Source organism: Budorcas taxicolor, chromosome 2, assembly GCF_023091745.1.
Source record: "Budorcas taxicolor isolate Tak-1 chromosome 2, Takin1.1, whole genome shotgun sequence".
Lineage (NCBI taxonomy): Eukaryota > Metazoa > Chordata > Mammalia > Artiodactyla > Bovidae > Budorcas > Budorcas taxicolor.
In genome coordinates, this window is record NC_068911.1 from 24,326,208 (window position 1) to 24,351,739 (window position 25,532).

General features: G+C 38.5%; 3 protein-coding genes across 3 annotated transcripts in view; 1 reads left to right on the plus strand and 2 right to left on the minus strand.

Moving 5' to 3' along the window:
* The window catches only part of REXO5 (RNA exonuclease 5), a 66,425-nt gene extending 60,004 nt beyond the window's left edge, over positions 1 to 6,421 (minus strand). The window contains exon 1 of the mRNA XM_052635535.1: positions 6,191 to 6,421. Within this exon, the coding sequence (XP_052491495.1) occupies positions 6,191 to 6,331 (141 nt within the window). The 5' untranslated portion in view covers positions 6,332 to 6,421. The remainder of the gene's footprint in view (positions 1 to 6,190) is intronic.
* A 446-nt stretch (positions 6,422 to 6,867) lies between these two features.
* Positions 6,868 to 20,544, plus strand: ERI2 (ERI1 exoribonuclease family member 2). Its single transcript, XM_052660622.1, has 9 exons — positions 6,868 to 6,890; positions 10,637 to 10,704; positions 10,789 to 10,872; positions 11,497 to 11,624; positions 12,228 to 12,384; positions 13,767 to 13,867; positions 15,521 to 15,602; positions 18,913 to 19,001; positions 19,207 to 20,544. Exons 1-9 carry the CDS (start codon positions 6,868 to 6,870, stop codon positions 20,542 to 20,544), a joined length of 2,070 nt encoding a protein of 689 aa, XP_052516582.1.
* A 1,017-nt stretch (positions 20,545 to 21,561) lies between these two features.
* Positions 21,562 to 25,532, minus strand: part of ACSM3 (acyl-CoA synthetase medium chain family member 3) — a 52,503-nt gene continuing 48,532 nt past the window's right edge. The window contains exons 10-13 of the mRNA XM_052660623.1: positions 24,882 to 25,009; positions 24,678 to 24,777; positions 22,042 to 22,161; positions 21,562 to 21,648 (exon numbers count right to left, since the gene is read on the minus strand). Of these exons, the coding sequence (XP_052516583.1) occupies positions 21,562 to 21,648; positions 22,042 to 22,161; positions 24,678 to 24,777; positions 24,882 to 25,009 (435 nt within the window). The remainder of the gene's footprint in view (positions 21,649 to 22,041; positions 22,162 to 24,677; positions 24,778 to 24,881; positions 25,010 to 25,532) is intronic.

The window sequence follows — 25,532 nt, forward strand, 5'->3', positions numbered from 1 at the left end:
AGCCAGACATCCTGGAATGAGAAGTCAAGTGGGCCTTAGAAAGCATCACTACGAACAAAACTAGTGGAGGTGATAGAATTCCAGTCGAGCTATTTCAAATCCTGAAAGATGATACTGTGAAAGTGCTGTACTCAATATGCCAGCTAATTTGGAAAACTCAGCAGTGGCCACAGGACTGGAAAAGGTCAGTTTTCATTCCAATCCCAAAGAAAGGCAATGCCAAAGAATGCTCAAACTACTGCACAACTGCACTCATCTCACATACTAGTAAAGTAATGCTCAAAATTCTCCAAGACAGGCTTCAGCAATACATGAACCATGAACTTCCAGATGTTCAAGCTGGTTTTAGAAAAAGCAGAGGAGCCAGAGATCAAATTGCCAACATCCGCTGGATCATGGAAAAAGCAAGAGAGTTCCAGAAAAACATCTATTTCTGCTTTATTGACTATGCCAAAGCCTTTGACTGTGTGGATCACAATAAGCTGTGGAAAATTCTGAAACAGATGGGAATACCAGGCCACCTGACCTGCCTCTTGAGAAATCTATATGCAGGTCAGGAAGCAACAGTTAGAACTGGACATGGAACAACAGACTGGTTCCAGATAGGAAAAGAAGTACATCAAGGCTGTATATGGTCACCCTGCTTATTTAACTTATATGCAGAACACATCATGAGAAACGCTGGGCTGGAAGTAGCACAAGCTAGAATCAAGATTGCCAGGAGAAATATCAATAACCTCAGATATGCAGATGATACCACTCTTATGGCAGAAAGTGAAGAGAACTAAAGAGCCTCTTGATGAAAGTGAAAGAGGAGACTGAAAAAGTTGGCTTAAAGCTCAACATTCAGAAAACGAAGATCATGGCATCTGGTCCCATCACTTCATGGGAAATAGATGGGGAAACAGTGGAAACAGTGTCACACTTTATTTTTTTGGGCTCCAAAATCACTGCAGATGGTGACTGCAGCCATGAAATTAAAAGACGCTTACTCCTTGGAGGAAAAGTTATGACCAACCTAGACAGCATATTGAAAAGCAGAGACATTACTTTGACAACAAAGGTCTGTCTAGTCAAGGCTATGGTTTTTCCTGTGGTCATGTATGGATGCGAGAGTTGTACTGTGAAGAAAGCTGAGAGCCGAAGAATTGATGCTTTTGAACTGTGGTGTTGGAGAAGACTCTTGAGAGTCCCTTGGACTGCAAGGAGATCCAACCAGTCAATTCTGAAGGAGATCAGCCCTGGGTGTTCTTTGGAAGGAATGATGCTAAAGCTGAAACTCCAGTACTTTTGCCACCTCACGCGAAGAGTTGACTCGTTGGAAAAGACTCTGATGCTAGGAGGGATTGGGGGCAGGAGGAGAAGGGGACGACAGAGGATGAGATGGCTGGATGGCATCACCAACTCGATGGGCGTGAGTTTGAGTGAACTCTGGGAAATGCTGATGGACAGGGAGGCCTGGTATGCTGTGATTTATGGGTTCGCAAGGAGTCGGAAACAACTGAGCAACTGAACTGAACTAAACTGAATCATGTATACCTTACATTCTGACAATATTGCTAACTCCTGAAAAAATATACAAATTTATACTTATCAAATAAAAATATACAATATTGACTATGTATGAAGGACTCTATATGTAGCAGTAAGTAATCACAGTTCCCAAACATGGGATGTCAGAGCCTGAGTAGGATGGGGAGAGCATACTACACAGGAGGAAGTCCAGGTGAATGCAGAGTTCCAGATGGAGTGGTAAGAGAGCCTTCTTAAGTGAACAGTGAAAAGAAATAGAGGAAAATAATAGAATGGGAAAAACTACAGAACTCTTCAAAAAAACGGGAGATGTTGCAGAGAGGCAGCCAATTCTGACTCCATGTTGGAACTGTTTCTTTGACTTGGTTTTCGTTGCTTTTGTTATTATATATAACCATACAGAATGGTTTGCCTCAGAGAATCCTGCCCCTCTGCCTGACTGTTCTGAACTAAAATGTCTTTGTCAGAACCCTGTCCACCTGTGGATGGCAGGAAGGAAAAAATTAACACATCCCCTGCCTGAGGCTTGCCATTCTAGATGTTTGCAAAATTAATGGCCTTTTTACTTTGCTTCTTTCTCTCTACTTTTAAAAGAACCTGGATCCAGCCCCCAGTAAAATGGTTACTTTGAGGTGCTAGTCACCATCTTCTCGGTCTGCCAGTTCTTCCTTGCCTCAACACCTCGTCTCGGATTCACTGGCCTATTGTGCAGTGAGCAGAGCAAGCTTGGACTCGGTAACAGAGATACCAAGGAAACATTTCATACAAAGACGGACACAATGAAGAATAGAAATGGTAAGGACCTAACAGAACCAGAAGATATAAAGAAGAGGTGGCAAGAATACAAAGAAAAAACTCTACAAAAATAATGACCCAGATAACCATGATGGTGTGGTCACTCACCTAGAGCCAGATATCCTAGGAGCGTGAAGTCAAGTGGGCCTTAGGAAGCATTATATTATGAACAAAGCTAGGGGAGGTGATGGAATTCCAGGTGAGCTATTTCAAACCCTAAAAGATGATGCTGTTAAAGTGCTGCACTCAATATGTCAGCAAATTTGGAAAACTTAGCAGTGGCCACAGGACTGGAAAAAGTCAGTTTTCATTCAAATTGCAAAGAAGGGCAATGCCAAAGGATGTTCAAATTACCATACAGTTTCACTCATTTCACATGCTAGCAAGATTATGCTGAAAATCTTTCAAGCTAGGCCTCGGCAGTACGTGAACTGAGAACTTCCAGATGTACAAGCTGGATTTAGAAAAGGCAGAGGAACCAGAGATCAAATTGCCAACATCCTTTGGATCATAGAAAAAGCAAGAGAGTTCCAGAAAAACATCTACTTCTGCTTCTTTGACTATGCCAAAGCCTTTTACTGTGTGGATCACAACAAACTGTGGAAAATTCTTAAAGAGATGGGAATACCAGACCACCTTACCTGCCTCCTGAGAAACCTGTATGCAGGACAAGAAGCAATAGTTAGAATCGGACATGGAACAACGGACTGCTTCAAAATTGGGAAAGGAGTACGTCAAAGGCTGTATATTGTTATGCTGCTTATTTAACTCATATGTAGAGTACATCATGAGAAGTGCCAGCCTGGGTGACTCACAAGCTGGAGTCAAGATTGCTGGGAGAAATACCAACAACCTCAGATATGCAGATAATACCACTTTAATGGCAGAAAACAGAAAGGAACTAAAGAGCCTCTTGATGAAGGTGAAAGAGGAGAATGAAAAAGCCTGCTGAAAACTCTACATTCCAAATACAAAGATCTTGGCATCCAGTCCCATCACTTCATGGCAAATAGATGGGGAAAAATGGAAACAGTGACAAATGTTATTTTCTTGGGCTCCAAAATCACTGTGAATGGGACTGCAGCCATGGAATTAAGATGCTCCTTGAAAGAAAAGCTGTAACAAACCTAGACAGTGTAGTAAAAAGCAGAGACATCACTTTGCCAACAAAGATCTATACAGTCTAAGCTATGGTTTTTCTAGCAGTCATGTATGGATGTGAAAGCTGGACCATAAAGAAGGCTGCATGAGGGCTGAATGCCCGAGAGTTGTTGCTTTCGAACTGTGGTGCTGAAGAAGATTCTTGAGAGACCCCTGGACAGCAAGGAGACCAATCCAGTCAATCCTAAAGGAAAACAACCCTGAATATTCACTGGAAGGACTGACGCTGAAGCTCCAATATTTTGGCACCTGATGCAAAGAGCCAACTCATTGGAAAAGACCCTGATGCTGGGAAAGAGTGAGGGCAAGAGAAGGGGGCAACAGAGGAAGAAATGGTTGGGTGGCATCTCTGACTCAATGGACTTGAGTTTGAGCAAACTCAAGGAATTAGCAAAGGACAGAGACGCCTGGCATGCTGCAGTTCATGGGGTCACAAAGAGTTGGACATGACTTAGTGACTGAACAACAAGGGTTAGGAAATCAGAACATACATTGCAGGACAGTGGCCCAGTGTGAAGTGTCAAAGCCTGAGCAGTAGTATGAGGAAGAGAGCAGTGAAGCTGGCATCAGATGTAAGAAATTATTTAGGGTAAGGAGGGCACCAGTCCCAAGGGACAAATAGTAGTGTCACTGAATTCAGAGCCTGTAAAGGGTATGTGCAGGCATCCACCAAGTGAGTAGCTTGTCACAGTAGCAATGAAGGCATCCACAATGGAGAGTGACCTGGAACATTATGCAGAATGACCAGAGCCTAAGCTGGGTGAGGAGGGTGTGAGGGTGTGAGGCAACGGCAGGAAGAGGGGACCAAATCAAATATATTTCAAGGTAACAAGAGTCAAATTTTTCAGCTATATAAGGAAGTTATAAATATGAAAAGGGAGACAACTAGAATGAACTCAGTGGAATTGGACTGGAAGCAAAGATTCTGATATGAATTGACAGTTTTTCAATATTTATAGATATATCTATATATATATATTTTAATGTAAACATATCTATGTGTGTATAAACCTATACACACATATTTCTTAGCTCTCATTTGGAATATTGACATCCCAACAGCAATCAGCATATCTAGCACCCAGATCTTGAATTTCTAAATGTCATTCTCCACTAAAAATAACCAAGTCTCCTCAGAGAGGGCTGATTTCAGGGCTAAGACAGGGGAAGCACAGAAGAGTCTGAAATATCTTTTTGTGCCAGAAAAGTAAGAAAATGCTCAAGAATGATTAGGTCCATGTCAAAGGGACACAGAAGCTAGCTTAATGACCAAATCTGGGATATTTTGAGCACCAAAATAAATATAGTAATGAATTATAATTAATTGAATAAAATAAATATCCACAAATTCATACTAATAAAAAATGAATAAACTGAAAGTTTAATGAGGAAGCATCTCCCCACAAAATAACAGAAAAAGAGCAACTTTAGAGAAATTTAGCACGTATTTTCTTAATCAAATTATCATGGTTCATATTATCAGTACTGGGACAAGTCAAATTAGGGTACAACCTGATAAAATACAAGAGAATATAGTATCACTTCTGTGAAATTCCTGTCAAAGATGTATAACCTGAATCTAATAATGAGAAAACAAACCTAACTTGAGGGACATTCTGACATTCTACAAAATAACTGGTACAGGTTCTTCAAAGGTAGTAAAGCCACAAATGTCAAAGACTGAACAATTGTTTGCATCGAAGGCAACATAACAACTAAAGTACCACATTTATTCTAAACTAGATCTTATTGCTAAACAGGACGTTATTAGAACTGGAGAAACCTGAATGGGATCTGAGAATTAGATGGTAGCATATATCCATGTTATTTCCTGATTTTGCTGGTTGCATTTTAGTTATGTAGATATTAGAAAATATGTAAACACTAAAATATGTGGGTGGATAAAAGTTTCTGATACTGTCCTCGCAAATTTTAAGTTTGACACGGTTTCAAAACAAAGTGATGAGATTGTCAACTTCCTTCAACTTTCTACCACGTTAACCTTTAAAAAAAAATCTGTTTTGCCAATCTGATAGGCTCCCCCAAAAGGAATCGCATTTTATTTTATTTTTTTAATTTTTTATTAGTTTTTTTTTTAATTTTAAAATATTTAATTGTTACATGCGTTCCCAAACATGAACCCCCTTCCCACCTCCCTCCCCATAACATCTCTGTGGGTCATCCCCATGCACCAGCCCCAAGCATGCTGTATCCTGCGTCAGACATAGACTGGCGAGGAATCGCATTTTAAAAGACTTCATAGCACTAATTCCCTTACTATTGTTTATCTTCTCTCTCCACTAGAAAGGCAGTATTGATCTTTGTTTACTCACTAATGTTCCCCAAGTGCCTAGAAAGACAATAGAAATCTGATGACTATGGGGATGAATGCCACAGAATGCTCAAGAAATGATAGATTATCAGCCTTATTATTCCATTACTGGAATGTAAACTGCACGGGGGCAGGAAATTTTGTGTATGCACTGGTATATTTGCAGAACCTAGAACAATTCCTGCACACAGAAGACTTCAAAATATTTGTTGAACATTCTTCTCGCGTGCCAGGCACAATACCGGTTTTAAACCGCCAATACCAGCCCCAAAGTAAATGGTATTGTATTATTATTGGGAGCCCCAAACTGCCTCGGGCTGCCCTGTCGGGATCCCCCCAACCCCCCCCCCCCCCCACCCCACTGCTCACCTTGGCTACAGGTTGCTGCCTTTCCTCAAGATCCCAACGGGATCTCATCGCCTCAGCGGCCCCGACCAGCTTGCTCGGAATCCGCCTCCTCTTTCTGCCCTTCTTGAGGGTGCTCCCGCTCCTTTCCCTCTCTGGCTCCATGAGCTTGTTGAGAAAGATCGCTTTTAAGCGCTGTGAGAAAACCCCGACGCCCTGATGGCCCAGGCTGTCTCCACAGTGGGGAGGAGCAAGGGCTTCGACAGCCTACCTAGCACCTTTCTCAGATCCTCTCAAATCAGTTTACAGAGCGCTCCCCGCCCAACGCAGAAAGCGAGGGCGCCAACCGTCTTCCCCGTTACTCCACGCAGAAAACGACGCAGCACCAAGCCAAACGGCTTTACTGCCGACGCTGGAGGCCGAATTCGAAACGGTCCCCCAACGGTGCAAACGCGCCTCCGTCAGTTAGGAAGAGAGAAGGGGGCCCTTTCTAACTGCTTCTCTGCCAAAAACCACTCTCCAAACCCCGTATCCCCGAAAACGCCGAAAAAAGCCGGAAGGGAGAGTAAAGATAACCTCCGCCTCTGCCTCAGCCACAGGCAGAGAAGCGGCTGCTGCACCCTCCCCAACCGCGCGGGGAGTTTGAATGGGCCGGAAGTGGGGCTACAGCGACTTCCGGCGGCAAGGAAGGAACGTCAGGAATGGCGACCAAGAGACTCGCACGGTATGCAAGGCGGTTCTGGGCGGTGGCGGGGGATCGCTCCTGATCCGGCGCTGGCGTCCGCGTCAGTGTCCGCCGTGTTCAGCCTCCATTCTCTGCAGTTTGGGCGTGCACTGGCCAGCCTGAACTGGAAGGTCACTCTTCTGGGACTTCAGTCTCGAGCCTGTCGGCTCTTTGTTTTTGTTGGAGCGTGGAAGGACTAGGGAGGGCTCTTTACTCTGTGCCCCTGCGCCAGTGTCTGCTTATTCTAGGTCTCCGGGAACATTAAGAACGGCCCTAGGGGACCTTGTGGAGGTCACCGGCAGCTGTCAAGATCACTCCACCTATCAAGCTGTTCACCCTACCACTTACTAGTGATCTGTTTAATTCACAGTGTGAATCATGCTAGTGATCTGTTTAATTCACAGTGTGAATCATGGCCTTTTTCCTGATTCTTGGACAGGCTTTTCACATTCTAATTAATAGAAACGGTGGAATGCATTATTGAAAGCATGGGTTTCACAGTTGGATCATCCTGGTTTCACATACTAAATACGTGTTTTCTAGCAAATTGCCGAATTTGATTTCTCACTGATTAAATGTAGGTAGCAGAAAGGACTATTTTGTACGGTTGTTGAGGATGAAATGAGATCACCATCTTGATTCAGTGCGTAATATGTCCATAAAGAATCTGCCTGCAGTTCAGGAGACCGGGTTTTGATCCCTGGATTGGGAAGATACCCTGGAGAAGGAAATGGCAACCCACTCCAGTATTCTTGCCTGGAGAATTCCATGGACAGAGGATTCCAAGAGTCAGAAGACTGACTAAATTACCACCAGCGTTATATAGTAAACAGTCAATAGATGTTAGCCGTTATTCTCAACTTCCCATCACAGGTCAAACAGGGAAACTAGAATGAGTGGTGTCTGCCTGGTTAAACTACCTAGCAAAGTATTGAATAGTTTTGTCTCAGGACACTTAAGATGTCAGTAAGCCTAAGACCGCAATAAGCATGTAAGCAGATATTCGCTGGAGAAAGACAACCAGACATGATTTTCTCAATATTAGAGAAGTCATGTTTGGCATAAGCCATTCTGTGGTCTGAGGCTGGCCACAGTGATCCTTTTTTTAAAAAAAATTTATTTTGTTTTTGGCTGCACTGGGTCTTTGTTGCTGTGCCCAGGCTTTTCTCTAGTTGGAGCAAGCAGAGGCTACTCTCTAGTTGTGGTCTGCAGGTTTCTCATTGAGGTGGCTACTCTTTGTTACAGAGCACAGGCTCTAGGGTGCACTGGCTTTGGTAGCTGGGGAGGGCGAGCTCAGTAGTTGGGCTCCATGGGCTTAGTTGCTCCTCAACGTGTGGAGTCATCCTGGAGCAGGGATTAAACCCATGTCCCCTGCATTGGCAAGTGGATTCCTAACCACTGGACTACCAGAGAAGTTTAGAAATTACTGGTATTAAAGAAACAAAGAATGCAGAAACAACTGTTACCAGGCAAGAGAAGTAACAGTGGCAAAGATAATATCTCAGAAGTAAAGACTCAGTCCTGGGAGTTTCCTGGTGGTCCAGTGGTTAGGGCTCCCAGCTTCCATTGCAGAGGGTACAAGGTTGATCCCTGCTCTGGAAACCAATATCCTGCAAGCTGCCAAAAAGAAAAAAAAAATTCCTAGTTCTGTTTCAATGGTATAGATTAGCCTGAAGCACTCAACCACCCGATCACCTGGAACCCAAGGGATGATAATGTTGAGCTTTTTGACTCTCTTGACTTCAATCAGCTAATGTTTGGAATCTCAACCACCTAAGCCCCTACATGAAATATGCATGTACCCTTAGCTTAAACTTACCCAGTTTTGCAGTTTAGGGGCAACACTGGTGTGGGAAACACCAGGAAATATCCCTGGTGTTATACTTACTTGCTGCAAGTAATAAATCCTTCCTTCTGCTCTTTGCCTTGGTGGTCTTTTGGCTTGACATCTACCAAGAGGCTTCAGGTAACAAGCTCTTCCCTTTCTGTGGACTTAGAATATCGCCCATAAGGATCCTTTATTATATATTACCTTACACTAGTTTTCCATGAATATCTAGTTTATTTACCCGGATTTTTTAAACTCCTAGAAGACTGGACCTGCCCTCTCTCCTCTCCACTGTGCTCTTCACATAGCAAAGGCTGGAAAAATACGAAAGCAAAATTAACTTAGGTTTTCAGTGCATCTTTACAAACACTTGAGTTCCTCATTATTGCTATAAAATAATAGGAGCACAGAGAAACAGTCTGTTTGCAGATATGCACTTTGAAGCCCATGCAGGTAGAATGACTTGTTGTTCAGTCGCTTAGTCATATCTGACTCTTTGTGACCACATGGACTGCAGTATGCCAGGCTTCTTTGTCTTTTACTGTCTCCTAGAGTTTGCTCAAACTCTTATCCATTAAGTCGATGATGCCATCCAACCATCTCATCTTCTGTTGCCCCCTTCTCCTGCCCTCAATCTTTCCCAGCATCAGGATTTTTTCCAGTGAGTCAGCTCTTTGCATCAGGTGGCCAAAATATTGGCTTTAGCCCTAGCATCAGTCCTTCCAGTGAATATTCAGGGTTGATTTCTTTTAGGATTGACTGGTTTGATCTTGCTATCCAAGGACCTCTCAAGAGTCTTCTCCAGCACCAGAATTTGAAAGCATCAGTTCATCAGCATTCAGCCTTCTCTGTTGTCCAACTCTTACATCCGTACTTGACTACTGGAAAAACCATAGTTTTGACTAGATGGACCTTAGTCGGCAAAGTAATGTCTCTGCTTTTTAATATGCTGTCTAGGTTGGCCATAGCTTTTCTTCCAAGGAGCAAGCATTTATTGATTTCATGGCTGCAGTGATTGTCTGCAGTGATTTTGGAGCCCAATAAAATAAAGTCTGTCACTATTTCCATTGTTTCCCCGTCTATTTACCATGAAGTGATGGGACCAGATGCCATGATCTTCATTTTTTGAATGGTGAGTTTTGAGCCAGTTTTTTCACTCTCTTCTTTCATGTTCATCAAGAGACTCTTTAGTTCCTCTTCACTTTCTGCCATAAGGGTGGTGGTATCTGCATATCTGAGGTTATTGATATTTCTCCCGTCAGTCTTGATTCCCCCTTGAGCTTCATCCATGTCAGCATTTCTCATGATGTACTCTTCATATGAGTTAAATAAGCAGGGTGACAATATACAGCGTTGACTTACTCCTTTCCTAGTTGGGAACCAGTCTGTTGTTCCGTGTCCAGTTCTAACTGTTGCTTCTTGACCTGCATACAGGTTTCTCAGGAGGCAGGTAAGGTGGTCTGATATTCCCATCTCTTGAAGAATTTTTGACAGTTTGTTATGATCTACAGTCAAAGGCTTTAATGTAGTCATTGAAGAAGTAGATATTTTTCTGGAATTCCCTTTTTCTATGATTCAACAGATGTTGGCAATTTGATCTCTGGTTCCTCTGCCTTTTTTAAATCAAACTTGTACATCTGGAAATTTTGAGATCACATACTGTTTGAAGCCTAGCTTGAAGAATGTTGAGCATGAGTGTAGTAGTTTGTGTAGTAATTTGAATATTCTTTGGTAGAATGACTGCTAAAGTCAGAAGAGTGCAAAGAACCAAAGTCTTTTGCCCTCAAAGTCTAGTTTCCTCACAATCACAATACATTAGTACATTAATAATGAGGGTTATACCATCAGTTTGTTAATTTATGTAAACAGGAATATGAATGATTTTGTTGAACATACCTGGATTGTTTTACATTTTTAGGCAGCTTGGATTAATTAGGAGAAAATCAATTCCACCAGCAAATGGAAACTTAGGAAGAAGCAAATCTAGTAAGTATTGTGCCTCATTTCTTTACATTCTGTAGTTTTGTACTTTTAACACTGGTAATACATAAGGACACTGATCTTTTGCAGAGCAGTTGTTTGACTACTTAATCATCATTGATTTTGAGTCAACATGTTGGAATGATGGGAAACGCCACCGGAGTCAGGAAATAAGTAAGTCTGAACTTGCCTGCCAATGGCCAAAGATCCCCTGGAGAAGGGCACAGCAACCCACTGCAGTATTCTTGCCTGGAGAATCCCATGGACAGAGGAGCCTGGTGGGCTGCAGTCTATAGGGTCATTGGACATGACTGAAGCAACTTAGCACACAGTACAAGCAATGCTAAATAAGAAAACAAAATGATCTGTGGATTGGTAATTTACTATGAAATCTAATGACAAAAACCCCACAAACCTAATACTTAAGTGTGTCACCATATAAAATAATTGTTTTGGGATTATATTCAAAATCTCAACTACATAGAAACTGATTAAAAAAAATACCTTTGTAAAAAGAACTATGTTTCAACTTTCATATGGTCTTCTAATTATGGAAATACATTCAAGAGTTTTAAATAGATATACCTGTAACTTTAATAGTTTGATTTATTCTTTGGCATAATTTTATATAACCGTTACATTACACTGCTTTGGTCATTTTAATGTGCTTTCACTAAAACAATGATTATTTAATAATACTATGTGAAGGTAATATCAATATATACTTAATTTAAAATGATTGCAGCATTAGTTTAGCAATTATGTATTCAGCTGTCAATTGATGATTCTTTCATGTAGTTGAATTTCCAGCTGTATTACTGAACACATCAACTGGAGAGATTGAATCTGAGTTCCATGCTTATGTTCAGCCTCAGGAACATCCAGTGCTCTCTGAATTTTGCATGGAACTGACAGGCATAAGGCAGGTATGCCCTCTCTTTTCCCCACTTCTCATCCTCCCATTCCAACAAAAAATAAGCAGGAAAGATGTAAATATTAAAATTCAGAAAGAAAATAAAAGCTATATGCCATGTGGAATTAGATTTGTTCACTGTTAGAAATACTGTCCCCTTCAGAAGCCCACTGGAATCTTTAAAAATCAGAAAAAATTAGACTCCCACGGTGGTCCAATGATTATGACTCCGTACTCCCACTGCAGAGGTCGTGGGTTTGATCCCTGGTTGAGAAATTAAGATTTCCCCAGCCAAAAAAAAACTGGAAAGAATAGTGTTATAAAAATGTATACCAAATATATTTTATGGAAATTAAGTGATATCAGATTTCCAGCTATCAGGATATCTTTATTGTATTTCTGTGTGATTTTAGATTAGTCAATGTAATTTTTCTTATCTTGTAGAATTCTAATTGTTGTATTATCTCTCTCTTATGTGTTTTAACATCTTTTCACTAGATAAACTGCCATTTAAAACCTCTTCTTCCTTGTTGTATATCTTCCTCATAGTGCCTAATTATGTGCACAATAATTATGGAATTCAGTTATTGAATTCATATTATATGACTCTATTCAGGCTCAGGTTGATGAAGGAGTCCCTCTGAAGATTTGTTTATCTCAGTTCTGTAAATGGATTCAGAAGATTCAGCAACAGAAGAAAATTATTTTTGCTACTACAGTGTCAGATATTTCCACTTCTGAAGTAAAATTATGTGCATTTGTTACTTGGTCAGGTAAAAAAATAACTTATATTTAGCCATCATTAATGAATAGCATTGCCACTAGGTAATTCTTTATCTCTAGTAAGAATTATACTTGTTACCTTCCTGGGCCACAAAAAGAAATCTTTAATGTCTAGCATGATATTAACCAACAAAAGTAAACTTATTCATATTTTTAAAATTTTAAATACCTTTAAAAGTTAAGCTCTAACTTTTAAGAATCTTTCTGGATTTCTCTATTCTCTTGAATCTGGGCAAAGACTGGTAAAAGTTTTTTTATCATGGTATTTCTACAGTTTTGATAAAAATCCATATTCACCTTGAAATCTTTGCTTTTATATTTTCACGCTTCTAATGTAGACACCAAGGGGAAAAAATGGGCCATTTAAAGTAGATCTTTTATATGCCCTAATAGAGCATTACCATTAATAGTCATTGTTAACAATGCTGTCATTGACGCATAGCATTGATAATTGTGTTTGGGTCTGTATGATCAGGCCATTCAAGATGGCTGTTCTTTTGTTCTCTGTATACCACTGCTTGACCTACACCCTACTCATATGACTGACCTCCCCTCTTAATACATACTTGCCCTTAGCCCCGGCTAGTGATTGTTCTAATCTTTAGATCTTTAGACCAGAATCTTTATCTCCACCATGATAACTTATCAAAAGAACATGAAGGGCTTTCTCCTCAGCTGGTTTCCCTGATAACTGATGAACCAACTGATGTCAATTCCCTCTATAACTGGTAACACCTTGCCGAAGACTGCTGCCATCATGTCCTGCCCACCATCTGCTTCACATGATGGAGTATGCTCCAAGACCTTGCTTCAGACATGTACAGTCCCCCTGTTCATTAAACCCTTGATGTCTCTGTCACTGACTCTGGGCTCTTTCCTTGGTCTTGAGGTTGGGCAAGTACAGTGCTTACATGGCTGTGGAGTACAGCCCAACAGGGTCCCTGTAAGATGTTTGGTTTCTCAGTTACATTAATATTTTCTAGAATGTTGAAAGCAGATCATCTTTTCCATCTAAGCCTTGTAATGTGACACCTAACTCTTCTTTCTGAAATGTCAATGTGTTTTACTGGGCTTTTAAGAAATCATTTTGAAACTTAGTTACTGACCTAATTTCTTACTAGTAAGTTATGAGTAATTTTTAAATACTAGGGCAACAAAATCTTACTCTTCTATTATATGTTGCATAGTATATAATATATATAATATGTTGTATATGTATATACTAGATATAAAATATAGTATAGTGTATGTTATGTATTATTCTAAGTCCTGTTATTCTGTTTTATGTCGACTTTCAGCATTTTGTTTATAGATAATAGCATAAGTAAACACCATTAGCATTATTGACTTTGTTCTAATATTCTTGATGCAGACTGGGACTTGGGGGTTTGCCTGGAGTATGAATGTAAAAGAAAACAACTATTAAAACCTGTGTTCCTTAATTCTTGGATTGATCTCAGAGTAACTTACAAGGTAAGGGGGCATGTTCACTTTCCTTCTATTGAAAAGTTATTAAACTTTATCCTATACATAGGCTTCCCTGATAGCTCAATTGGTAAGAATCCACCTGCAATTCAGGGGACCCCGGTTTGATTCCTGGATCAGAAAGATCTGCTGGAAAAGGGATAGGCTACCCACTCCAGTATTCTTGGGCTTTTCTTATGGTTCGGCTACTAATGCAGGAGACCTGGGTTTAATCCCTAGGTTGGGAAGATCCTCTGGAGAAGGGAAAGGCTACCTACTCCAGTATTCTGGCCTGAAGAATTCCAAGGACTGTATAGTCCGTGGGGTTGCAAAGAGTCGGACACAACTGAGCTACTTTCACTTCACACGTGGGTATCAGTTCATTTCAGTCGCTCAGTCATGTCCTACTCTTTGCGACCCCGTGAATCGCAGCACACCAGGCCTCCCTGTCCATCACCAACTCCCAGAGTTCACTCAGAAGACTCACGTCCATCGGATCAGTGATGCCATCCAGCCATCTCATCCTCTGTCGTCCCCTTCTCCTCCTGCCCCCAATCCCTCCCAGCATCAGAGTCTTTTCCAATGAGTCAACTCTTCGCACGAGGTGGCCAAAGTACTGGAGTTTCAGCTTTAGCATCATTCCTTCCAAAGAAATCCCAGGGCTGATCTCCTTCAGAATGGACTGGTTGGATCTCCTTGCAGTCCAAGGGACTCTCAAGAGTCTTCTCCAGCACCACAGTTCGAAAGCGTCAATTCTTCTGCGCTCAGCCTTCTTCACAGTCCAACTCTCACATCCATACATGACCACTGGAAAAACCATAGCCTTGACTAGACAGACCTTAGTCAGCAAAGTAATATCTCTGCTTTTGAATATGCTATCTAGGTTGGTCATAACTTTTCTTCCAAGGAGTAAACATCTTTTAATTTCATGGCTGCAATCACCATCTGCAGTAATTTTGGAGCCCAAAAAATAAAGTGTGACACTGTTTCCACTGTTTCCGCATCTATTTCCCATGAAGTGATGGGACCGGATGCCATGATCTTCGTTTTCTGAATGTTGAGCTTTAAGCCAACTTTTTCACTCTCCTCTTTCACTTTCATCAAGAGGCTTTTGAGTTCCTCTTCACTTTCTGCCATAAGGGTGGTGTCATCTGCATATCTGAGGTTATTGATATTTCTCCCAGAAATCTTGATTCCAGCTTGTGTTTCTTCCAGACCAGTGTTTCTCATGATGTACTCTGCATATAAGTTAAATAAGCAGGGTGACAATATACAGCCTTGATGTACTCCTTTTCCTATTTGGAACCAGTCTGTTCCATGTCCAGTACTAATTGTTGGTTCCTGACCTGCATACAGATTTCTCAAGAGGCAGGTCAGCTGGTCTGGTATTCCCATCTCTTTCAGAATTTTCCACAGTTTATTGTGATCCACACAGTCAAAGGCTTTGGTATAGTCAATCACACATGGGTATGGGTTTCTACAAACAAAATGTTTTGTTTTGAAGCATCCATATAAATACTTTTCCTAAAGTATATAAAAACAACACAAAAATAAGCACATTTCAAATCTAATAGAATAAAAATCATAAGAAGTAAATGGTTAACTGTATAGCCTTTCACATAATAATTATTTTTAAAAATATATTGTCTTTTATTTGACTAGATTTTCTATAGAAGAAAACCAAAAGGACTCAGTGGTGCCCTGCAGGAAGTGGGAATGCAATTCTCGGGGCGAGAACATTTTGGTTAGTATATCTTGAGATTAATTTTATTATTAAGTCATTTTATTTTTATACACTTTTCATTTGCATCTCATTTTTCAATGATGTCATTAATAAAGAATATCCTCAGCCTGAAAAAGCCCTAGTCTATACATTCAGATTGTTTCCAAGATTTTCAAATTACCATTTCCTTAAAATATTGTAAGGTTTTATATAAGACCGTTATCTAGTGGATTTCTAGTTTCTTTAAAAAAAAAATGTAAATATGTGCCACATCTTCTATATCCATTCCTCTATTGATGAATATTTAAATTGCTTCCATGTCTTGGCTATTATAAACAGTGGTGCAGTGAACATTGGTGTGCATATATCTTCAGATTATGGTCTTCCCTGAATATATGCCCAGGAGTGGGATTGTTGGATCATAATGGTAGTTCTATTTTTAGTTTTTTAAGGAATCTGCATACTGTTCTGTAGTGGTTGTACCAATTTACATTCCTACTGACAAGGTAGAAGGGCTCCCTTTTCTCCACAGCCTCTCCAGCATTTATTGTTTGGAGACATGTGCTTTTGGCCATCTGTATGTCTTTGGAGAAATGTTTGTTTGGATCTTCTGTCCATTTTTCAATTGAGTGATTTGTTTTTTGGCGTAGAGCTGCATGAGTTATTTATTTTGTTTGTTTGTTTATTTTGAAGATTAATCTCTTGCTTGTTGCTTCATTTGCACATATTTTCTCTGGTTCTGTGAGTTATCCTTTCATTTTGTTTATTGGTTTCTTTGCTATGCAAAAGCATTTAAATTTAATTAGGTCCCAATTGTTTATTTTTATTTTCATTTTCATTACTCTAGCAGGTAGATCAAAATAAATACTGCTGTGATTTATGTCAGAGAATGTTCTGCCTGCGTTTCCCTCTTAAGAGTTTTATGGTGTCTGGGCTTACATTTAGGTCTTTGATCCATTTTGAGTTTACTTTTTGTGTATTTTGTTGCAGCATGCAGAATCTTTAGTTACCAGCATGCAGAATGTAGTTCCCTAACCAGGGATTGAACCCCAGCCCCCTGCAGAGTGTTAGCCACTGAACTACCAGGGAAGTCCCCATCCATTTTATTTTGTTTTAATTTTTATTATTCTTTTTTTTTTAACTTTTTATTTTGTATTGGAGTATAGCCAGTTAACAAACTATGTTATGATAGTTTTAGGTGAACAGTGAAGGGACTCAGCCATACATGTAAATATATCCATTCTCCCCAAACTCCCCTTCCATCCAGGCTGCCATATAACACTGAGCAGCATTCCATGTGCTATACGGTAGGTCTGTGTTGGTTATCCATTTTAAATATAGCAGAATGTATATGTCAATCCCAAACTCCTAACTATCCCTCCCCCCACCATTCCCCCTGTTACCGTAAGTTCTTTTTCTAAGTCTCTGAGTCTGTTACTATTTTGTAAATAAGTTCATTTGTATAGATAGATAAATAGATTGTACATGTAAGTGATGACAGGATATTTCTCTAACTTACTTCAGTCAGTGTATCTGACTCTTAAGTCCATCCATGCTGTGGCAAAGGCATTATTTTATCTTTTTAATGGCTGGGTAATATTCCATTGGACTTCCCTGGTGCCTCAATGGTAAAGAGTCTGCCTGCAATGCAGATATGAGTTTGATCCCTGTGTTGGGAAGATTCCCTGGAGAAGGAAATGACAACCCACTCTAATACTCTTGCCTGGGAAATCCCTGGTGAGCTACAGCCCAAAAGAGTCAGACAAGACTTAGTGACTGTAACTACCACAAACAATATTCTGTTGTATATATGTACCACATCTTCTTTATTCAATGTTCTGTCAGTGAGCATTTAGATTGTTTCAATGTCTTGGCTATTGTAAACAGCACTGCAATGAGCATTGGGATGCATGTATCCTTTCAGACCATGTTTTTCTCCAGATACATGCCCAGGAGTAGGATTTCAGGATCTGTGGTAGCTCTGTTTTCAGTTTCTTTAGGAACTCACATATGTTTTCCATAGTGGCTGTACCAGTTTACATTCCCACCAACAACGTAGGAGGGTTTCCTCTTCACATTCTCTCCAGCATTTACTGTTTGTGAATTTAGATAGCCATTCTGACCGGTGTGAGGTGAGGGATCTCTAGTTTTAATTTGCGTTTCTCTGATAATTTGCATTTCTCTGATAATTAGTGATGTTGAATATCTTTTATGTGCCTCTCGGCCATCTGTATGTCTTCTTTGAAGAAATGTCTATTTAGGTCTTCTGCCCATTTTTTGATTGGGTTGTTTATTTTGATGATATTTAGCTGCATGAGCTGTTTATAAATTTTGGAGACTAATACCTTGTCTGTCATACCATCTGCAAATATTTTCTCCCATTCTGTGAGTTGTCTTTTCATTTTGTTTATGGTTTCCTTTGCTATGCAAAAGCTTTTGAATTTAATTAGATCCCCTTTATTTCTTTTGTTTTTATTTCCATTACTCAGAAGCAGATCAAAAAAGATATTGCTGTGATTTATGTCAAAGAGTGTTCTGTGTTTTTCTCTAAGAATTTTATAGTGCCTAGTCTCACATCTATGTCTTTAACTCATTTTGAGCTTATTTTTATGTATGGTGTTAAAGAATGATACCTAGAGACAAAAAGAATGAACAGTGATCTAAAACCTATGGGCTGGAGCCAAAGAAGTTCTAAGCGAAGTTTGTAGCAATACAGTCTTACTTCAAGAAACAAGAAAGCCTCAAACAACCTATTCCTATACCTAAAGCAACTAGAGAAAGAAGAACAAACAAAACCTAAAGTTAGTAGAAGGAAATAAATCATGAAGATCAGACAGAAATAAATGAAATAGAAACCAAGAAAACAATAGCAAAAATCAGTTAACCTAAAAGCTGGTTCTTTGAAAAGATAAATTTGAGAAACCTTTAGCCTGACTCATCCAGAGAAAAAAGGGAGAGGACTCAAATCAACAAAATTAGAAATGAAAAAAGAATTACGGCTGACATCACAGAAGTACAAAGGATCATAAGAGATGACTACCAGCTACTCTGTGGCAGGAAGAAACAGAAAATAATTATGAACAGACCAATCCCAAGTACTGAAATCAAAACTGATTTAATCAACTAACAAACAAAAGTTCAGGACCAGATGACTAAATTTGGGAAATCTTTCATTGGTGAGGCTGCCACAGCTTTCCACAAGACCATTTTATATGATGAAAATTAGCAGATGATCGTAAAACCAACTGTATGTTCCAATTTCTGCTTAAGTGTTAGTATGTTTCTTTACATAGGTACCACTAAATTTAATCTTTGATATCTGTTTCCTCAGGGTTGGATGATTCTCGGAATACTGCCCTTCTTGCTTGGAAAATGATCAGGGATGGTTGCTTAATGAAGATTACAAGGTCTTTGAACAAGGTTAGTGGTGTCTTGCCTCTTTATTCTATTATTTCAAACTCCAGAAGTAATTATAGGCTAACTGAAATGTAGATGTTATGTATGCTGTCCTTTATAGATCAATCAGTGCTGATGTTTTTCTTTTTTGTCATATCGTATAATGTATACTAAAGAAATTATGAATGCGGAGTTTCTAAAGTTGTTGGTTTTGTCTGTGGAATCATAGGTTTCCACTAAGAGGAATCCTAATATTTTCACCAGAAATTTGAATATGGAGCAAGTTGAAGAAACATCAGCCTGTACCAATAACACTCATGATCCCAGCATATTTGGTGGGGAGCCTAAAAATTCAATAAAATCTTACAAGAAAATTCAAATGAAGTCAGTTGGTGTGAATTCTCCTATAAAAGTACAGCAGGATCAGTTACAACAAAAGGACAGCATAAAAGCAGGTCTTTGCAGTGTCAGAAACTGTTTATCTCTCTTTAATGCTACTAAGTCCTGGACTTCTTTGGGGCAATTGCAGTCTTCTAGCCGGAATACACCTATGCAGAAGCAAATAAACCAACATCTTGCATTTAATACCAATTCTAAGTCTTCAACAGTTGGTTCAGAACTGGTACCTGTTTCAACTACCATTTCATCTTTTAATAATGTTTCTGATATGGAAGTGAGTTCTGCTCTTGACTGTTTACCTATGTTGGCTGATTGGGAGGATGTAGCTTTATTGCCAGCATCTCAGCCCGAGCAAAATATATATTGTATACCTCGCGTTAGTGACTCAAATGTAGACACTTCACTTAATTCTGGAGAAAAAGTAATGGTTTTAGAAGAATCTGAAATGTTAAGTCATGAAAACTTTGGAGGCACAGAAGAAACTCCTGAAAAATCTGTTACCTCTAAGTCTATTGTATATAAGAGTCCCCATACCACTATTTATAATATAAAGGAAGCCAAAGATCCAGGTTCAGATACTTTTGGCTTTAAATTACCTGAATGTAAATCAAGTAATTTCAACAGTGTTAATTCCAATGTGTCTCATCCTTTAGTTTTGGGGAAACATCCTCTTTGTTTAGATGATAGTAAAAGGAATCCATCCAGTCCTCCACTTTTCCCACCAGCAAAAAAGCAGACTTTCACTATTCATGAAGAAAAGCCTGCATCATCTAATGACTCCCCAGGAGCAATTTCTTCCTGGAAGATTCTCCCTTCTGTCTTAACTTCTACAGTTAATCTGCAAGAACCTTGGAAGAGTGGGAAAGTAACACCTCCTTTATGCAAGTGTGGCCGAAGATCTAAGAGACTTACTGTTTCTAATAATGGACCAAACCATGGAAAAGTCTTCTATTGTTGTCCTGTTGGGAAGTACCAAGAAAAGAGAAAGTGTTGTGGTTATTTTAAGTGGGAACAAACACTTCAAAAGGAAAGAGCAAAAAGTATAGTTCTATCTCATTCCCCAGGAGGACTCACTTTTAGTTCTCTAGAAACAAACCTTATTTATGACAGAAATGTAAATTTCTCTACTGAAAGTTCATTGAGACTCAGACCTTCAATGAGAAATTGACCTTTTTTATGTCTAAACTATGTTTTTACTTCAATGTGACTTTTAGTGCAGTAAAGAGAAAAAAATGTGTATAGGGCTACATGTTGTGAGGACTCTGCATATCGGAGCTCTGTAAGCTACTCTGGGGCTATTCAGCACACTCACACACACACACTGAAAATAGAAAAAAAATTATGTCACAGCCTTCTAATTTCATTCACCAGTTATCTAATTTGTCTTCTCTCCGTGTATGAATCCTGGTTATCCCCTGAATTTCCACACATGAGTATGCTGATAATGTTTTATACTATTTTATTTATATTTCATGTATTAACTGTTACCAAACATCACACTTTTTTGAAGAACCACAAATTAAAACTTGATAAACTGTATTTATTAGATTAAATATAATAGCAATATTAATACATGATATCCTATTTATTTATATTGAATTATAATGGCATACAATATTATAGCAGTTTCAGGAATACAATATATGATATCCTTTTACACTTAGACCTTGAAATGAATTTTAAATTATTTTTAAATTGTTTGGATAACAATGTGACCAATAAAAAATCCCTAGACCAGTTTCAGGTAGACACTTGTACTTTGGGAATTATGATAATCTATTATTTAAGACTTTTCTAAAAACTTTGTAACTTATTTCATTTTATTTCAACCATTAAAAATTGGTTCTGATTTATAGTCAGTGTATCAGTAGAATTACTCAGCTAAGATCTGGAATTCAATAGGTCAGAGATTTAGTTCAGAAATTGCGTCTACACTATGTGTTTAAAAATTCCTCAACAACTGATGGTATTCTTTTTATATTACCAAATTATAAAAACATTGACACCGATGCAGAGGAATTTATTGAATGTTTTATTTCAGAATCCAGCCTATGAGGTGATAACCACAGGATATTTTAAATCAATTGGTTTATAAGCATACTATCACATTTTTTACCACCTTTTCATAATCTTTGATTTTATAGAGTCTTATTTTATAGAGACCATCATAATTAATGGAATAGGCTTAAATTGTTTCCCATTCTTTCTTCCTCAGTTCATTTCGTTTTATCTTCCCACTAATAGTCTTTGGCAGCTCTTGAATAAATTCTACCTGTAGATATCCAAGGGAAGAAAATTAGGCCAGAAGTTTTCATCTTTAGACAAAGTCAATTATGTTATCAACTCTAAGTGAAAGAATCAGGACACCAATTAGGGGGTTTTTTTGGTAACAGCCAAAAAAGGAAAAAGGGATATTTTTGAGGATATTTTTTTGATATTTGATATTTTTTAGTATTTACTATAAGTCCAGTAAGCCAAATGACCCTACAAATTAGGTTAAGAGTTTCATTTTAATCTCAGATTCTGTTTCTTATCCATGTCATTAGTTCAGTTTGAAATGTTTGGTATAGCACATTTCAAGAGAATGTTCATTAAAATGGAAAAAATAAACAGCTGAAAATTTCCAGAATACTAAGCAAATATTGTTCTTAATTAGAGTACCTACCTTTCTGGGATATTTGTAAGGTGCTGTATTTCTTTTTACATGCTCCTGAATCTCCTTTTTCAGTTGTTCTTGATCATGTGACTTGTAATCAGGATTCAGAACAATGAAAGCCTTTACTACCTGAAATAAATATTTGAATGATGAGTTGTATATTTTTATGTTTCAATGTATCTTTCTCTTAACTTGAGAATCTAAATAAATACCTCATATGGTGAGCCAAAATGTTTATTAGGGTCTGATCTCAGCTTTACGTTCTTAAGTCATCCAGTTGACTCCCATACCTAGATTTTATATCTATTGTGTGTGTGTGTGCTCAGTTGCTCAGTCGTCTCCAACTCTGACCCCATGGACTGTAGCCTGCCAGGCTCCTCTGTCCATGGAATTTTCCAGACTAGAGTACTGGAGCAGGTTGCCATTTCCTACTCCAGGGGATCTTAATACAACCTAGCTTTTGGAACCCCTACTTTGATTTTGATCTGTAGTTGAACTCCCTCATCTCACTACATCTTAAACTACTTTCTGACCTGTTTCTGATCATCTCTGCTCTTGACTTCTTGCCTCATCTGTTATCCCCTTGAAAAAATTTTCTTTTGGAAACTTGGTAGTGCACTAAGCACAGTCTTTTATAAAACAACCCATCCTGATCTAGTCTAGCTTATAGGTCACCACCCTCAGTATGGTCTTAATAAACAGTCTTCTGACTGAGTTTGCCATATCCTTGTTAAAAGAAACAGTTCGCTGAGACTGTCCACTCTATTCCATAGACACTTCTGTTGATGCAAGGCAATTGTGTATGTGTGTCTATGCATGTATATAATTTTCTTGTATTCATTGTTTGACATTTCATAAAATTTATTTGTATTTATGCTTGTTCTATTGCTTATCAACATTTTTATGAATTAAAAAATTTCATCCTTGCTATAAGTGAATTGTGCAAAGGCAAGTTATTTTAAGAACTAGTGTTTGTAATTACTGGTTTGTATATTGGTGACTCATGCACCTTGGATAAAATCGAACTTTATCTTTATAGAATTCTTTATAAACCATTACAGAAAATGATAAATTAATAAAGAAAAATCTAACATGGTTAAAAGTATGAACTCTGAAGTACACAACCTGGATTTGAGTCACACTTTGCCTATAATCTCAGGCAAGTTAGGACACATCTGTGCCTCAGTTTCCTTCTCTATGAAAGGAGTTTATGAGGATTAAGTAAATTAACATAGGTATAGGGCTTATAACAATACCTGGAACATATATACTAAGTCATTAAAAATATGAGGTATCAGTTGTAGTAATTTCTTTTGCACAGAATTTCAGGGAAACTTTGAAGCCCACTTACAGATTTTAGGTTAAAAAAGTCTTATATTTCTACTATTACAACTAATACCTAATATTTTTAATGACTTAATATGTTCTGAGTATTGTTATAAGCCCTTTACCTATGTTGACTTATTTAATCCTCACAAACTTTTTAAAAAATAAATTAAAAATCATTTTAAATTTTATTCTCCAGAGAAAACCAGCAAAGTGGTGTGAATTATTCCTATTTTTCCTAAGACATTTATACTTAAAAATGGAACCTTGCTGTACATTACAACTTTATATCCTTCTCTCTTTTTATAATTTTTTTTGTTGAAGTGTGGTTGATTAACTGTTGTTAGTTTCAGGTGTACAGCAAAGTGATTCAGATATAGATAAGATAGAGTTTTTTTCAGATTCTTTTCCCTTATAGATTTATTATAAAATATGGAGTGTAATTCCCCTCACAGAATCCTTTTACAGAGGAGGAAATGATGACTGATGTTAAGGGAGAGACTCATTCCACCTACTGATGGCATTCAGAACAAAGGGACAAACTTCAATAATTACTGAATCTTTTCCCTACTTAAATTACTGGAATGTGGAATATTATTGACCATGCCTGGCAAAAAGGACCTGAAGAGTGGCATGGAATCTTTAAACCCAGACTACCAGGTGATCAACCCCAACAGAAGTGAGATTTTAGGACTTCTGTCTTATTTATTATTTCCTGAAGCCTCTACTTACTGACCGACCCAGCTTGCTTCTAGTTACTTAGTTCCTATTTCTGACCTTGTTCCTAGTCCTGATATCTGATGCCAGCCTATCCTCAGCTACACTAGTTTCCAGATCTGGGTAACAACTTGAACCTATCTAATTAGCTTCTGACTTCCCTGGTGGCTCAGACGGTAAAGTATCTGTCTACAATACAAGAGACCCAGGTTCAGTCCGTGGGTGGGGAAGATTTCCTGGAGAAGGAAATAGCAAACCCACTCCAGTATTCTTGCCTGGAAAATCCCATGGACGGAGGAGCCTGATAGGCTACAGCCCATGGGGTCGTTTCTGGTGTGAACCTGGGTTGTTGCCATTCACACTGTCTTGCCCCAATACTCCATGGAGATGATTCAAATTCTTTATAGAGTGTATATTTTCAGTCTCATTCTGTAGCAGTTCATTCTAATTAGCGTATTTCTATCTGACTAGCATATTTAATAATGAGTCTTTAAATTACATAATTAGTGAATGAATCATTTAGGTAATTCTGTTTCAATGAACTACTGTTTAAAAGTATGTGTTAGACTGCCAATAAACTAAGGTAGAGGCAAATCAGTTACCTCTCCTCTGATGGGATCTGGACTGCTGACAACAGCTGACTCTGCAACTGCAGGATGTTCAATCAGGGCACTTTCTACCTCAAACGGACCAATTCGGTAACTGGGAAATAAAACATAAGGCAGGAATTTATAAAGGTGAGCAAAAAGTTCACTCCAAACTACTAACAAGCAGTCAACACAGACATATCCACAGATGAAAATTACCCAGAAGATAATATGATATCATCTGCTCTTGAAACAAACCAGAAATATCCATCCTCATCCATATAGCCTCTGTCCCCAGTGATATAGAAATTGCCTCGTAGAGTGGAAGCTGTTTTTGTAGGATTATCCTGTAAAACAAATGATAATTTTATTTTGAATGTTATTCTTTGATCCAGTTGGATTTTTAAATATTTAAGGAGAAAAAAAATTTTAGTGTTTTTGAGAATTCTTAGAATGAAGAGGAGCTAACATGAGAAATAGAGATGGAAGTCTAGCATTGAGCCAGCCCAATATAAGATAGGTAAACTATAACTACAAAGACTAGGCATGCTGGGAATTTTTTTAGATTGGTCACAAAATAAATATTGCAGGAAGTCAGAGGAGTAGGCTAAATAAGTCTTTTGATAATTGGTAATATCTCAACACTCATAGGAAAAAAGAGAAGTCAATACACAGAGTTAAAGTACCAATACCTAATGAGTCAAAGAACAGGGTTTTATTGTGTGTTTGTTATGTATTTTGTTTGGCTTACACAAAAATAGAAAATTGATTCTGTAAATTTGGCAGGAAGCAAAAGGAAGTATTGTTACATTATGTATTACTGACAGAACCTGGGCCTTTGATTATATTGGTGTAAACTTTTCTCTAATT

What these genes read in the sequence shown, in the direction of transcription:
- ERI2 (XM_052660622.1), top strand. Translation starts at nt 6,868, where the DNA reads ATGGCGACCAAGAGACTCGCACG. An exon ending in CCACCGGAGTCAGGAAATAA is followed by an intron (nt 10,873 to 11,496) that starts GTAAGTCTGAAC and finishes TCTTTCATGTAG; the next exon opens with TTGAATTTCCAGCTGTATTA. An exon ending in ATCTCAGAGTAACTTACAAG is followed by an intron (nt 13,868 to 15,520) that starts GTAAGGGGGCAT and finishes TTATTTGACTAG; the next exon opens with ATTTTCTATAGAAGAAAACC.